We start from the raw sequence: 16,434 nt of genomic DNA, 5'->3' as shown, positions 1-16,434 counted from the left end.
AAAAAAAGTCTGATAGAATCTTTGGCAGTGGTAAATGAATCATATGTTTGGTGGTGGTGAGCAGAAAATGTGTATTAAGAATTTAGAGCATTTTTTGACTGAGACTGTGGTAATATACCATTCAATTTATATAATGATCAGAATTTTAATGAAGAATTATACTGAAGAATTCTGGTAATTCATTGCAATGCCTTACCTACAATGATCACTGTTTATTAACTACAAAATGTGTCTCTAAAGAAATGATGCTATGAAATTATACACATTGCACATAAAATTGGTCTGATTACTTTGTAATCATATGTTTAATTTGAGACTTTGAAAATGTGTGTGTGTGTGTGTGTTTTAATATTTGAGCCAGATTTTGAAGTTTGTTCTACCACTCTTGGAATAAATGTAAAATATACTCTCTGTAATCAACATGTTTCCAGTAAAATACTCATTCTTCCTTTTCTGATACCACAGTCACCTATTTAGACAAGCTTCTCCCACATTAACAATAATAATTCACTTTTAGCACTTACATTATGTCTAACTATGTAACTGTTTTGTAAGGGTTTGTACATTACCTCTCTGTGTACAAGCGTACCCACTCAAGCGTACAGGTGGAAAACTCTTTAAATCATTCAACAAATGTTTAATTGTGAGCTCTCTGGCCTAGGTACTTAGAATACATTTGTGAACCAAGCTGATGAAAATTTTTGTCCTCATGGAGTTAAAAGGTCCACAGAAAGAGACAGCCAAAAATAATACATATAATAGAAAAAAGAAGTAATATGGTATTTACAAAGTATTAAGTGCTGTGGTATACAAGGAAAATTAGAGTAACATGAAGGAAAGCAGGGATGCCTGCAGGTGGCATGATTAAAAAGGAAGCTCAGGGTCAGCTTCATGGAGATGAGAGCTGACCAAAGCTTTGGAGGAGAGGAAATAGCCAAAGAGTAAGATTTCAGATTATTCATCTGATGGAAGGAACTGTTAGAGAAGTCTCTAATGTAAGAAAAACCTGGTGTGATAAAAGTTAGTCAAACTGAATCAGAAGGATAAAAAATTAGAAAAGTTACCTTGAATCAGATCATGAAGAACTTCAAAGTCCACTCAGCATGGCTTTTTTTCTGAGTGACACAGGAGGTCACCTGAGGGTTTTTATTTTTATTTTTAATTAAATTAAATTAATTTATTTATTTTGAGATGGATTTTCACTCTTATTGCCCAGGCTGGAGTGCAATGGTGTGATCTTGGCTCACCGCAACCTCCGCCTCCTGGGTTCAAGTGATTCTGCCTCAGCCTCCCGAGTAACTGGGATTACAGGCATGCACCACCACGCCCGGTTAATTTTGTATTTTTAGTAGAAACGGGGTTTCTCCATGTTGGTCAGGCTAGTCTCGAACTCCCAACCTCAAGGGATCTGCCCGCCTTGGCCTCCCAAAGTGCTGAAATTACAGGTGTGAGCCACCATGCCTGGCCTACTTGAGGGTTTTTAATAGAAGATTGACATTCCCTATTATATTTCAAATGATTACTCAAGGTATTCTGTCAAGAAGAGATCATAGGTGCTAAGAGCCAAAGCAAGGAGTCTTGCTAAAAGTTACTGAAGGAATCCAGGTGAGACATGATGGTAGTTCAGTAGTTCAGATAGGACAGTTATAGAGTCCAAGGTTTTTGGCCTGAGCAACTAGAAAAATGGAGTTGCTAATAAACTTGCTCAGATAGAGCAGGTTTGGAGAGGGAGACCAGTAGTTAAATTTTAGTTTGGTTAAGTTTGAGGTGTTTATTATACATCCAATTGGCAATGCCAAGTAGGAGTTGGTGTTATGAGGCTGGAGTTTGGGGAGAAGACCTGGAACTGAGCTATACATTGACTTGTTGACTTAGTCATGGGGTCACTAACAGAGTTAGTGTACATAGAAAATAGAATACAATCAAATACCAAACTTGGGGAACTTCAATAGAAAATAAGTAAAAGAACCCAAAAACTGCCCAATAACTTTGCTACTTAGAGTGTGGTCTATGGAACAGCAGCATCAACATCACTAGGAAGATAGAATCTTAAACTGTGCTCCAGAATTGCATTTTAACTGAATCAGTATTGCATTTTAACAAGATTCTCTAGGTGATTTGTTCACATTTTATAGTTTGAGAAGCACTGGCCTAGAAGACAAGAAAATAATCTCTATTAAGAAGAAAAGAGTGATGAACTGTGTCAATTGCTCTAACATGTCAAAGAAGATGAGGGCTAAGAAGTGATCATAGGCTTTAGGATTATGAAAGTCATTGGAGACCTTGACAAGAGACGTTTCGTTGGAGTAGTGAGGTCAGGAGCATGAATGATGGGAAGGGGAGAATTGAAAATGCACAGTATAGAAAACTGAATAAATTTTGCTTCTAGTGAGGGCAAAGAAATGGGTAGTGGCTGGGCAGGCAAGCTAGGGCAAGGGAAATTTTTTTGTTGATTTAAGATAGAAGAAACAACTGCATATTTGGATGGTAATGAGCTAAGAGCTACCTTTGAAGTAAATTGACCCAAAGAACATCACATGTCTTTCTTACCCCAAATCCCAAGATATACTTCCCAGTTTTAGCAAAATTGAAAAGAAATCCAAATATGCTTTGAATAAAGCATTTGAGAATTCTTGTGCAAGTCAGGAGATGAAGAGATCATTGACCTATAACATACAGGCTAAGTCACTGTAAGATTTTTATTAAAGACTGGATCACCCACTGTCACCTAAAGTTAAATCATGATGACAACATTGTGCTTTAAGAACACAAGACAGTTTGGTATGATGTTCATATATAGCAAGGTATATCTTTAAAAAGAAATAAAATATTTTAAACTCCCACATAATCATCATATGTTAACCACAGCTGTTAGGAGACCCTCAAAAGATGCATTTGCAAAATTGTGGATGTCAATTGTAGTTTAGTTTTCATCAGGACAAGCTATGGCACTGAATCACATAGTTCACTGCCCTAGTTTTCTCCGGGAAAGGTAAGCCATCAGCCCTGGCCCAGGAAACATTTAACTGTTGAGTTGTTTAGGCTGACTTGAGTTCCGTGTCTCAAAATATTGTTTGTCCTGTCTCTGTCATTAAAAATTGAGAGGGTGGACTGGAAGGGACAAGGAGACCTGAGACCTGGGTTTTTAGTACCAATGCCTTCAAGTATTATTTGTATGTTTTGGGCCAAATAACTTGATATCTTTAAATAAGTTTTCTCATCTGCATAATAGCAAGATTGGGCTTTATAGATAATGCTTCCATTTCCTTCCACTGTTGTTTTTAAAACAACTTAAGTATAATTTCATAAAATAAAATGCAAAAATTTTAAGTGTATAGTTTCATGAGTTTTGATAATTACGTACATTAGAGTAGCCACCTCCTTTAGCAAGAGAATTTTTTTAATGTTTTAACACAGAAGACACAAAAGCATATTTAGATGGGAATTATTTAAGATCTATGTTTAGAATACATTGAGTTAAAGAACATCACACCGCCTGTAATCCCAGCACTTTGGGAGGCCGAGACGGGTGGATCATGAGGTCAGGAGATCGAGACCATTCTGGCTAACACGGTGAAACCCCGTCTCTGCTAAAAAGTACAAAAAACTAGCCAGGCGAGGTGGCGGGCGCCTGTAGTCCCAGCTATTCGGGAGACTGAGGCAGGAGAATAGCGTAAACCCGGGAGGCAGGCTTGCAGTGAGCTGAGATCCGGCCACTGCACTCCAGCCTGGGCAACAGAGCGATACTCTGTCTCAAAAAAAAAAAAAAAAGAAAAAAAAAGAACATCACACCAAGAAAATTCCATCATGAAGAGAGACTCGGGCTTCTTATCCCAAGAAAAATTCCTTATGCCCTTTTCAATTCCCTACCACCTAAGAGGTGACCACTGCCCAGATTTATCTGACCACAGCTTAGTTTTGTCTAGTCTAGAACTTCATATAAATGGAATCATACAGGATATGCTCTTCTATGTCTGACTTCTTTTACTTAGTATAATATTTTTGAGATTTATTTGTGTTGTTACTTGTATCAGTAGTTTTACTGTCCTTTTTATTGATGATTAATATTCCATTGTGTTAATATGCCACAGTTGTTTATTGATTCCTCTCTTGATGGACATTTGAGATGTTTTCAATTTTAAGCTATTCTGACAAATGCTGCCATGAAATTCTTATACCGATACTTTTGTGAACAAAATTTTTATTAGGTAAGTATGTAGGAGTGGAATTGCTGGCTGATCATAAGCAAATATGTGTTTAACACTATGGAAAACTGCCAAACAGTTCTTCAAAGTGGCTATCTAATTTTACCAGTAATGTAGGAGAGTTTTAGTCACTGCACATTCTCATCAATAGTTGATGTTGATAGTATTTTATTGATAGTGTTGATAGTATTTTACATTTAGCCATTCTGGTGGATTAGAGTGGTATCTCATGGTCACTGCTAAAACATTTAGTGTCTATGGAAGTTCTAAATTTCATACATTTTCATTTGCAGTGATGGATAAAATACATGTTTCTCTTCTTCATCTACTCTACAACACAGGAAAAAATGTTCTTGCATGTGAAAGGAGAAATTCATCTGGGAAGATTTATGATGAGAAATCGTGATGTTGTGCTCACAACAACTTTCGTGGATGATATAAAAGCTTTGCCAACTACCTATGAAAAGGGAGAATATTTTGCCTTTTTGGAAACCTATGGAACCCACTACAGTAGCTCTGGGTCTCTGGGAGGACTCTATGAACTAATATATGTTTTGGATAAAGCTTCCATGAACCGGAAAGGTATGCCTAGAAATAGAGCTCTGACTTCAAATACTGTTTTGACCAAACATTATTTTGTTCACCAACCTCTTTGAATGGTTAAAATCTTAAGAATACAAAGCCCTGTAACCGGCTCCTTTGAGAGGACTCTCTTCCTGCCCTTTGGCACCTAAAATCCTGTTAAATAGCAAATTGACTTCCATCTCAAATAAGCTGACTTGGTCATATTCTACTCAGCAGCAGCACTGAGAGATGGATCAATTATATTGCAATTTCATATCTATTAGAAGCTGGCACTTTTAGTGAAATACTAAACAAAAGATGAAAGAAAGTACAGACATAATTTGTATAACCTACTTCTTAATCAGCAGACTAGTCCAATTTCTATATCACAATTATCTTCCAGAATATACTTCAATATTGGAGGGAAAATATTGTTCTAAATTTTCTTTTGGCAGGAAAAGAAGAAGCAGTGTTATCATATAAATCTAACATCTGAAAGCAAGGGTGGAAAATTGGTTTTACCTCATGTGATGACACTTCTCATTATATGGTGGTGGCTGAATTGGGCTCATGTTAAGTAGATTTCTGGTCATGGGGAAATCACGGGGAAAAGGACCATGGTCAATTATCAATGTCGGTCATAGGTAGAAGATAGGCCTGCTGATACATAGTTATTGGCCTGGCCTAAAGGGTTCGTCTAAGTCTTTTAAGAAAAATATAAATGCAAAGTGACTATATAAGTAAGTTATAATCATTCATGTTGTAAGTAATTATGGCTAGTTATAACATTCCCTAAGGAGGTGATGGATGCCAGGATGCCTTCTCTCTGCCCTTGTAACTACAGGTGTGTCTCTTAGGGAGGAAAGCGTTGCTAAAAACCACTTTAATGGCTTTTATGGGGTCAGAGTATCAAGGTGTCAGGTGTTAAGTGAAGGGTGGAATGTAACTGTGACGTAAAAGCCTGACACTCTCCCCAAGGTCAGTAAATACTTTAGGGATAACAAAGCATGACATAGCCAGAACCAGCTGGTCTTGATGCCTCAGTCTTGTTTTGGGTAGAGAGAAGCTCTCCCGGGGCAAGTGGAATGTAACGTTACTTATCTTGCACTTTCACAGGGCTATATCCACAACACAGTGAAGTCACTGTGAGCTCCACCTGGAAGCTATATTGATGGAGATATCACATAAGGGAGGAGTACAAGAGGGCAGAGGTCTTGAGTAACTTGAAAATGAGAAGAGAAAGGTTTATGAGTGGTGATCAAAACACAAAGAAATCTTCAGACTAGGAGTTGCTTTGGTGAAAAAGCTCCATAGGCTGAGATCTTTAATCCTGAATAATTCAGAAGCTACTTACCTTCTGGTCTTAATAGACAAGGATCATCAGGTCAATTCTAGTGACTTTGAAGAGGAAGTCCTCTTTCTCACTTCTCCAGTGCCAATATCTGAGGACCAAGTCATGTCCTCTGCCTCAATTTAGGATGTCTGGACATGAAAGTGTCCACTGCTAAGGTAGAGAATCTGAACACTTTAGGGTCACTCAGGTATCTTTCACCCTCATCTTCAGAAGCAGAGTCCTCACACTTCTTAAGGATAAGGTTAGAAATCTAGAATTATGGATTTCTGGTATTGTTTTCCATTTTTATCCTCTCTCTTCCCTTCCCATGGGAAATGCCACCTGATAGTTTCTAAGTTCTTACTAATTATGGGTGCATGAGAAGTATTTGATAGAGGAATAAACACCTAAATGCCCCCAGAGGTCTACCCCGACACTCCTTGTAGAACCCCGTGATTAACCTCATTTCATTTTTTTCTTTCCTTTTTCACAAAGCATTTTAGCTTCCAGAACAAATAATCACAAATTCATGTGTGTGTGCCTGTGTGTGTGTGTTTGTGTGTATGAAATAAGAAATGATAAATAAGGGCAAAAACTGACATGGTCAATGAACTGTCATCTGGGCTGTTTACCCTTAAAATACAGGAATAATTATTTTTCTGAATTGCAAAAACAGATAATAACTGATAGACTTTGAAAAATTAGGATTTTTCTTTCTAGTAACTGTTTGGGCACCTACTCACCATAATGAGTCAGCTTCCAAGACTGATATCTACCAAGTAGCATTCATAGGACGAAAGCAAAGTGGCTACATACATACATCAGCCGTCTGTCCAAAGCAATGAACCAGCTACATTAAGGATGAACTGAGTTTTCCAAAAAGGATCAGGAGATGTTGATATAGCTCATGACCAAATTATGAAGTTGATGCAGAGAAGTACTTAGTAGCTAGACAGCTCTGGGTTCAAATCCAAACTTACTAGCTGAGTAATGAGCCATTAGAAGGTTATCCAACTGCTCTGCAATTCCGCATTTTCATCTGTACAATGAGGACAATATAGTACTTACTTCACAAGGCCAGTGTGAGGATAAAATTAGTTAAAGCACACAAAATGCTTAGAAGGATGCCAGACACATGATAAACATTCAATATATGATAGACATTGTTGTCCCTCTTCTATGACCCTACAGATAAAAGACTTTCCTATAACCACCACAGTTTGACCTACATCCCTTTAAACCATGTGGTAGACTTAATGTGTCGTTTGCCATTAAGTTGACAAGCAAAGTCAAAGGGAGGTCACTATAATCTAATATGAGGACAAAGCAGGACAGACATGATGGCATATTTGAATTTAGTAATGGTATATAGGAACCTAAGTAAGGATGTTTCTTGAAAACAGCAAAATTGGAATTTATTTGTGATGTTGATAGACATTGTCTAATAATTTTCAAATAAATTCATTAAACAGGTGTTGAACTAAAAGATGTAAAGAGATGCCTTGGATATCATCTAGATGTATCTCTGGATTTCTCTAAAATCTCTGCTGGAGCTAACGTTGATAAAGATGATTGTGTAAAGAGGGGAGAGGGTAGAGCTGGTAAGTGTGGCCTCACTTGTTAGACTTTGTAAAGCCTGAGGGTAGATGTCAATGAGCACTGCCCTCTTGCAATGAGCCCTCTTAATTGTCTATCCTCTTTGTGCTTAAAAACTATCTTTTATGTACAGTGGTTTTCAAACCACTATAAACACAGTTAGCCCAGGGACATGTATTCACCAGTATCGTTATTGTGCTGGTTGTACAGTACACAACTCAAGGGGGTGTGATTCACACGGTAGTCATTTTAGACTTGTATATTTATCATGGCAATAGTAAGGAAGCATTTTCATAAAAAGTTTCCTTTCTTCACCCTAATTTTAACAAAGCTTCCAAATAATCAAGCGACAATGTTCGTGCATCCATTAACAAAGGACAAGGCCAAAACGATTTCCCCAACTCCACCTTCCACCTAAATAGAAATCCCTAATTAATCCTTAACTTTAAATCAGTGCCTAACCTTTTCAAAAATACAAATGTATTTGGTATAAATATTACTTCCTACTGTTAATCTTTAGCAGATTTACAAGTATGAATTAGTGCTAGAGTTCTCAACTTTTCCTCTAATCAGAAATACCTGAGAACATTTAAAAAATACAAATGCTTAAAACTCACCTTTAAAGAAAGAGTCAACTGGTAGTGGGCAGGCAAAAGTGGGGAAAAACCTGATATATTTAAAAGCATATCAACCAATAATATGTGTCCATGATTGAAAAACCAATGATGAAGTGGTGGGAAAAAACTGAATTTGCCATTATATGGTATAATTTCTATATTTGATCCTTAAGCTAACTATGTCATCTCTGGCTAGTCACTCCACCTCTCTGTTTCCAATTTCTCTTCTATAAAAATGAAGATGGGATGACAAAAATTGTCTTGAAATTCCTTTCCAGTTTTAAAAATTCACAGATGTAAAAGACTTACAAAGGTTTATTAAAAGAGGCTTAGTCTACAGAGAGACACTGAGGAAAAGATGGGTAGGATTGGGAGTGGAAAGAAATGTTACTTTTTACATTACTCTTTTTTGAACTCTTCTTTTTGTAATATTAAAATATATCAAAGCAAATGTACACAAATATAATTATGAAGGTAAGTTTGCAACAGAAAATATATATTACACCCAAAGTCATATTTAGTTCCCATGTGTACATGTTTGTATGTGAAGAGCTGTGAAGTATCAGTGTATCTAGACCATGGGTAACATTTTTATTTTTTAAAGGAGATGACAGAAATCTGCAATTGGCTACTAATGTAAATTTCCATTGTAGATTTTAGGTGAAAAAATGCATAAGCAATATTTACAATTAAAATTTAATAAATACATTAGGTTGTATTTTACTAAAAGGACTCAATAAATGTTTATCACATGTCCTTTTGATAACTAGCCATAGAACTACAACTGCTTCTCTTTAAATCTTCCTTCTCTCCTCAGTAAACATCACCAGTGATCACCTCATAGATGATGTTATTTCACTCATAAGAGGTGGAACCAGACAATATGCATTTGAACTGAAAGAAAAGCTTCTCCGAGGAACCATGATTGATGTGACTGATTTTGTCAACTGGGCCTCTTCCATAAATGATGCTCCTGTTCTCATTAGTCAAAAAGTAAGAAACATGTTTATTTTCAAATAGAAGACTGTGTCTTTTTTTTTATTAAATGTCACATTGTTTCAGGTGAACTGTTAGCTTCATCTGAAAGAGACATGAACATTCAGATACACTCCCATCTCTTCCCCAAAAGGAGGCATAGCATAGAGGAAAGGCATGGTGTGGAGTCAGACCATCCTGGCGGACTTCCTGTCTCTGTCTCTCACTAGGTGTGGGATGTTTTCTGACCTCTACAACACTGAATTCTCCAGGACTCCATGTTTATTCTGAGAATTTAACGAAATTGCTTATATAGAACATAGAGCACACACTGTAACAAGATAGGTACTCACATATGATTGGTTCCCTCCGGTTGGCCCCTTGCCTTCCCATGGTCATGGTGTTCCACTATCACGTCTAACACAAGAGAATTGTATTTACTAAGGGTCCTTTTTTTTTTTTTTTTTTTTTTTTGAGACAAGTCTCACTGTGTCACCCAGGCTGGAGTGCAATGGCGCGATCTCGGCTCACTGCAACCTCCTCCTCCCTAGTTCAAGTGATTCTCATGCCTCAGCCTCCTGAGTAGCTGGGATTACAGATGCTCACCACCACATTCAGCTAATTTTTTTGTATTTTTAGTAGAGACAGGGTTTTGCCATGTTGGCCAGGCTAGTCTCAAACTCCTGGCCTCAAGTGATCCGCCTGCCTCAGCCTTCCAAAGTCCTGGGATTACAGACATGAGCCCCCCTGCCTGGTCTAAGGGTCTTTATGAAAGAAATGTTCATAAAGTCTACAAGAAAATAAAACTAACGGTGAACAATTCTTATGGTCAGTAAATTTTTCCCTTTTTCTATCTTGATTATAATAGTTTTCAGCTTACAAACCCTTTGGGAGTTCATAGTCAAGTTCTTATTCCTAGAGAAAAAAAAAAGTGTTATCATTGTAAGGATATAAATGACAATGTTATTTAGTCTCATCTTTCTTTCCCCAAGCTACCTAAAACTGGTATGCATTTTTCTTTACTTCTTTTATTACTAGTACTATTAGTGCTTTTTTTCTACTTCCCTTTATAACTTTCAATTTTCTCCATGTGTTTTACAATTTGCTTTCCTCAGATCATGTTTATTTTTGACTGCTCCCTACTCCAGTCTGATTAACTTGAGTTACAGAAATTTTAACATTTTCATAGGACTAGTTATTGGATAATTTTATTCCTTTATTCTATTTTATTGTCTTTAAAGAATGAGTGAAACCTCTAAGACTATCTCCTTTATGTGAAGAAGAAATAAACCGGAAATTTTTATAATCTATTCTCCCTTTATGTTATGGAAATATAGCCGTTCGTAGATATGCAATGTATTTATGAGTTAAAATACTTTGTCCCAAAGTAGGACAAAAAGGGGGGAAAAAGCTGGTGAAATTCCATGTATGAAATTAAAATCAGAAGATGCCTCTTTGATCTTATTAAATTTGAATCTTACATAAATTTATTATCTTGAGCTCAGTAAAATAAGTTTATGTTGGAAGATATTAAATAAGAAAAAAATGGGTAATTTAGGTGAATATTTACATCCAGATGAACATCCCAGGCTCTACAAAGCAAGTTCAACTGTCTTTCTACAAATTCAAGAGTGTTCTCTGAAGAGGTCTTAATAATAGTTCAGCATGTTCTAGAGATATTTTTTTAAATCTCAAATAAATAAGGCAGCTGCTGAAGATTTACTACTAGATTTATTAAAACTATTCAAAGACCCTCATCAACTTTATTGGTGTAGTCCTGCTGTATGGATGCACAGTATAGTTTATCCCATTTTTAGGGACAACCACTTACTTCCCCAAATTTTCAGATTGGTAGACATCCCATTTAGACTATCGGTATAAGTTTCTTTCTTCATAAACAGGAAGGCTGGCCTTTTCATATCAACATTTTACCTAAGGAAATGGTAGCTATTGTTAGTTCACTATGGACCACTTTTTAAATTTATCTTCTTGTCAAGAGAGTTGAGCAAAGCAAAATTGTGGGTTTTGTTGACTTTGTATAACTTTTAAATCTCTGAAGAAACATGAGATATAGTTAAATTTGATCTTGAATTAGATTCCAAGTTATTTTACTCTCATAATTCCAGTAGAAGTGGACCTTTGGTTAACTTGTAGCTACTTCCGGGAGACAATTACACAATCTGTGATCACTAATTAATTTTCAGGAATTTGAAGCATTCTGTTGTCTGCAGATGACATGTTCAAACATTGGGGCTGGTCTTTTAAAGAATTACTAGAACCTCTCCCACCCACCCTAAACTATAAACTGGTCAATATTAAATATTCTGTAGCAAATTAAATCAATTATCTAGGTATTTATGTTGAAAACCGATTATCTTGGAGAAAAGACCAGAAAGTTGACTGTAAGCTCTCACTTAATATTATTAATAGGTTCTTGGAAACTGTGACCTTAACCAAAATGACCTATAACAAAACCTATTTTACCATAAGCTAATGAATGGGTTAAGTTCCTGTAGCATATTTCTGGTCACAAAAACATTACCAAACTTCTAAATAAAAACTAAAACACTTCTAATATTGAATTTTGAAATACATGTAAACTATTTACACATTTAAAAAAGATTAATAAAAACAATTAAGATAATGATTTACCTCCTTACTCTAGTTCAGGGTAGTCTATCCCAGCAGCTCAGGGTGCAAAGCAGGAATCAACCATGGACAGAGCACCATCTCAACACAAGGCAAACTCCACACACCCACACTCACTCAGACTAGGACCATGTAGGCACACTGATTTGTCTAGCATGACTATCTTTGGGATGTGGGAGAAAACAAGCAGAACCAGAGAGAGACCACACAAACGTGGGGAGATTGTCAAACTCCCCATGCACACAGTGACCCCAGCTGAGAACTGATTTTTTTCTCAATATTACAAAGAAATGACCTTGAATGAAACAACATTATTCTAGGACCTACTGTTTTACTCGAAGTGGAACGCTGTATGAATATATTACTGAGATTTTCTAAATAAACTATGTGGTAAAATATATATGTTATAAATATATAGTATATATAATTTATAAAATAATATAATTTATAAAATCTATAAATACAGTTATACATTTTTCCATATTCAAGTAACTATGGCCATGCTCTTTTAGGTAGAACCTGTGGTTTTCAGGCCCCATTTGTCTGCTTTGTCAAACCCAAAATCACTTCTTGGGGAATGTCTTGGCCCAGCCCAAAAATCTCTCCTTGGCCCTTCTCCATGCAGAGGACATAGGCTGGCCCTCTCTTTCAATACTTACTTTTGTCATGGTCTTCAGATTCCATGAAAATATATTAATTCTATTGCCAACTTGCCTGAATGTTAACACAAGTGGTTCTACAGTTTAACTCAACAGAATAGCTGCACTTTGTTTTCCTCTTAAACCTACTGCAACAAACTAGTTATTAAAATGTCAGCTAAGAGAAATCACATTTATTAAAGACTGCCTGGAAGATATAAAGATTATTATTTCCTCTAGAGCAATAGCAGCAAAATGAGTACAGCTGCAATATTGGCTTCCTGTAAAGTTTTGTTTTTCCATTATTAGAAATAAAGTTATGTAATCTACTGTTTTATTTACTAAAAGGTTGTTATGTAATGCTATGTCCTCTTTATGAGACTCATAGGAAATATTACTCTTTAATCTCATTTTGTTTCTCTTGGGAATCAGGTGAGTTTTTGTACCTGATTGGTAACAAATGCATGAGATCAGTAAATTTGGTTGTGTCTTACTCAGTGCACTAGAAAATATAGCTAAATTTGTGAACCACTTCATGCAAATGGATTGGTCCTCCTGGCATTAATGTAGTTCATTTTTGTTGCTTTTGCCTCCATCCTGCTTTTTCTGTTCTCAGTTCTCCTTTCCCATTTCCCTCAGCCACTCATATGTCTATATGTTAAGCTGTATTAGTTCTTCCAGAGTTACATGGTGTAATAATTTATGAATTAATTAACCTATCATTTTTGCTCTATGTGTAACTCTTAGCAGTTATGAACCAGATGTTAAAGAGCATCAATATTTTAAAGGGTTATAGTACAAGTGAGAATCATTTCTAACTCCCTTGTTTAGGGATAAAAAACAACACTCATTCTATCAACAAACTATAGTTGGTATACATAGTTTATGTTGGATGTCTGAAGGAAATCTCAACTTATTTATTATTAAACTGTATTCTTAACTTATTTATACTTTAGCACTTTTATGGTAGATTATATCCTACCATAAATGTATCAACACATGGTGGAAAGATAGAGTTATCTAGGATAGGAGAAAAAGGAAAATCATTTTCTTATTTAATAGAAAATAAAAGTTCATCAGAAAAAAATGGAACCCTTCAGGAAAACTTCAAAATTTCCATTTTAATTTTCCTTTGTTCTCCTGTGGATTTTTTAACTCCAGGATTTGAAGCTCCTCTGAAACTACTGCCATTGCATGTCCCTCATCTTTAACTCTTCCAACACTGTTTATAAATTTAATCCAAACTGTATTTCCTTCATGACCCTCTGTTCCTGTATTCTAGACTATCTGGCCTTGACTTTCCTTTGAAGGGTAAAACAAGATGAATTTCTTTTTTAAAAGAAAACAAAATAATTCTACCACATGCTTATGTTTGTGCCAATGTTGCAATGTTGCTGAGAGGTTTCCTTCTTTCAAATAAATATGACATGGTTGAAATCTGAATCCTCTGAATTCTATATACTATATATTAATTCATAAAAGAATACACTCATCAACAGTTATGCTGACTTTGTAGAAGTTCTTGATATACTCCATATATGAACCTATTCACAATGCAAGTTTTGCAAATATCTTCTCCCACTTAAGAATTTCATCTTTAATGGTGTTTTTGATACAGATGTCCTCTTATGTACTTTTTCTTTTGAACTAATTTTAGACACAGCAAAATTACACATATAGTGCAGATAGTAATATTGCAGAAGTAATATTGCAGAATAGTACAGATAGTCATATTGAAGAAATAGTAGAAGGAATTCACTTATAAGCTTCATCTCCCACCCAGCTCCTAATGTTAGTAATTTACATAGGCATAGTAAAATTATCAAAATCAGAAAATTCACACGAAGTAATTAGCTAAAGCACAGGTTTTATACACATTTCACAAGTTTTTCCCTTAATCTTTTTTTTCCCTTCCGTTTCAGGATCCAATCTAGGGTCCCACATTGCATTTAGTTGTCACATCTCTTAGTGTCTCCCAATCTGTTATAGGTCTTCAGACTTTCCTTGTCTTTCTTAACCTTGACACTTTTTATGAGGACTGGTCAGTTATCATGTCAAATGTCTCCCAATTTAGCATTTGAGTAGGTTAAGGTTATGGATATTTGGCAAGAATACTACAGAAGTAATGTTCTGTTATTCTCAGTGCATCATATTCTGGGTTATGATGTTGATGATTTTTTTATTTTGACGTAGTTAAATGTATCTTTCTATTCACTATAGTTAGTGTTTTCAATGTTTTAATTAAAGTTTTTTCCTACCTTAAGACCTTGATACTTTCCTATGTATTACCCTTCAACAGCTTTATTATTTTGCTTTTATATTTAGATCTACAATATTAAACTTGGTCTCACTAAAATAAGGAATAAACAAAAAATATTAACTCTCATCATTTTTATTTCATATTGCAGTAAGTCCTAGCCAGTGCAATAAAGCAAGAAAAATAAACAAAATGCTTAAGGACTGCAAGGAAGAAGTTAAACTATCTCTCCATATATGGCATGATTGTTTAAATAGAAAATTATAAGAAATCTATAACTCTACACTACATTTGTGTATTTGTTTCTCCTTGTACTTGGATTTTTATTTTATATATTTTAAGGCTTAATACCAAGGGCATACAAATTTAGAATTATTACATCTTCTTGGTGAATTAAAATGTCTTTCTTTATTTCTGGTAATGTTTTCTGCCTCAATTTTTTTTTTAATTACCTAGGTTTGCCAGATGTCTCTGTTGGTATGCACATAGCATACATTCTTCAGTCTTTTTATTCTCAGTTTGTTTGTGCCCTCAAGTTTTGTTGGGATTAGTTGGACTTTTTTTTTTTTTGAGACGGAGTCTCGCTCTGTCACCCAGGCTGGAGTGCAGTGGCCGGATCTCAGCTCACTGCAAGCTCCGCCTCCCAGGTTGATGCCATTCTCCTGCCTCAGCCTCCCGAGTAGCTGGGATTACAGGTGCCTGCCACCATGCACAGCTAATTTTTGTATTTTTAGTAGAAACAGGGATTTCACCATGTTGACCAGGCTGGTCTTGAACTCCTGACCTCAAGTGATCCACCTGCCTTGGCCTCCCAAAGTGCTGGGATTACAACCAGGAGCCACTGAACCCAGCGTATTTTCATCTTTGACAAATACTTCTTAGGTACCTGCAATGTGCCAGGCTCTATTGTAGCATTGAGTGTAAAGCAGTGAATAAAAGAGATAAAAATCTCTAACCTAGCAAACTTTTTCTAATATAATCCAAAAGCACAAGTGAAATAGATATCATAATGTTAATATTTTAGTGTACATTTTCCAGTCATCAGAGTCTTTGTCAGAGTTATGGTTAGCCAATTTGATTTCATATAATATAATTTTATATCTTGGTTTTTAGTGAGTAGTATATAGACACATTTTAATGTAATTAGATTTTTTAAAATAGGCATTACTTATGTAAAGTAAAATTTAATATTTTTAGTATAAAGGGCCCTAGGTTTCCACAAACACTTACAATCATGAAACCACCATGAAAGTCAATACAGAAAACGTTTCTACCACACAGTCCTATCATGTCCATTTTCAATCAACTCCTCCTTGCTGCCCCACTTCTACATAACCACTGATCTGTTTACTGCCATATAAATGTAATCATGTAACTTTTTGAGTTTGGCCCTTTCACTTAGCATTATACATTTGAGATCCATCCACATTCACACATCGACATTCTTGTATGTATGAGTAGTTCCTTTCATTTTTATTGCTCAGTAGTATTCCATTATATATAGATTCCATGGTATAGACTAAACAGTTTGTTTATATAGTAATCTGTTGAAGGACATTTATTTGTTTCCAGATGATAATTCTTTTGGTGATTATGAATA

The 16,434-nt window shown here is 35.6% G+C and overlaps 1 protein-coding gene across 1 annotated transcript in view; it reads left to right on the top strand.

Annotated features, from left to right (window-relative positions):
* The window catches only part of C9 (complement C9), an 83,165-nt gene that overhangs the window by 41,252 nt on the left and 25,479 nt on the right, over positions 1 to 16,434 (top strand). The window contains exons 7-9 of the mRNA XM_003899603.3: positions 4,547 to 4,787; positions 7,575 to 7,703; positions 9,133 to 9,308. Coding sequence (XP_003899652.2) covers positions 4,547 to 4,787; positions 7,575 to 7,703; positions 9,133 to 9,308 — 546 coding nt within the window. The remainder of the gene's footprint in view (positions 1 to 4,546; positions 4,788 to 7,574; positions 7,704 to 9,132; positions 9,309 to 16,434) is intronic.

Source organism: Papio anubis, chromosome 5 (genome assembly GCF_008728515.1).
Source record: "Papio anubis isolate 15944 chromosome 5, Panubis1.0, whole genome shotgun sequence".
Lineage (NCBI taxonomy): Eukaryota > Metazoa > Chordata > Mammalia > Primates > Cercopithecidae > Papio > Papio anubis.
This window is presented reverse-complemented; position numbering and strand designations above follow the sequence as displayed.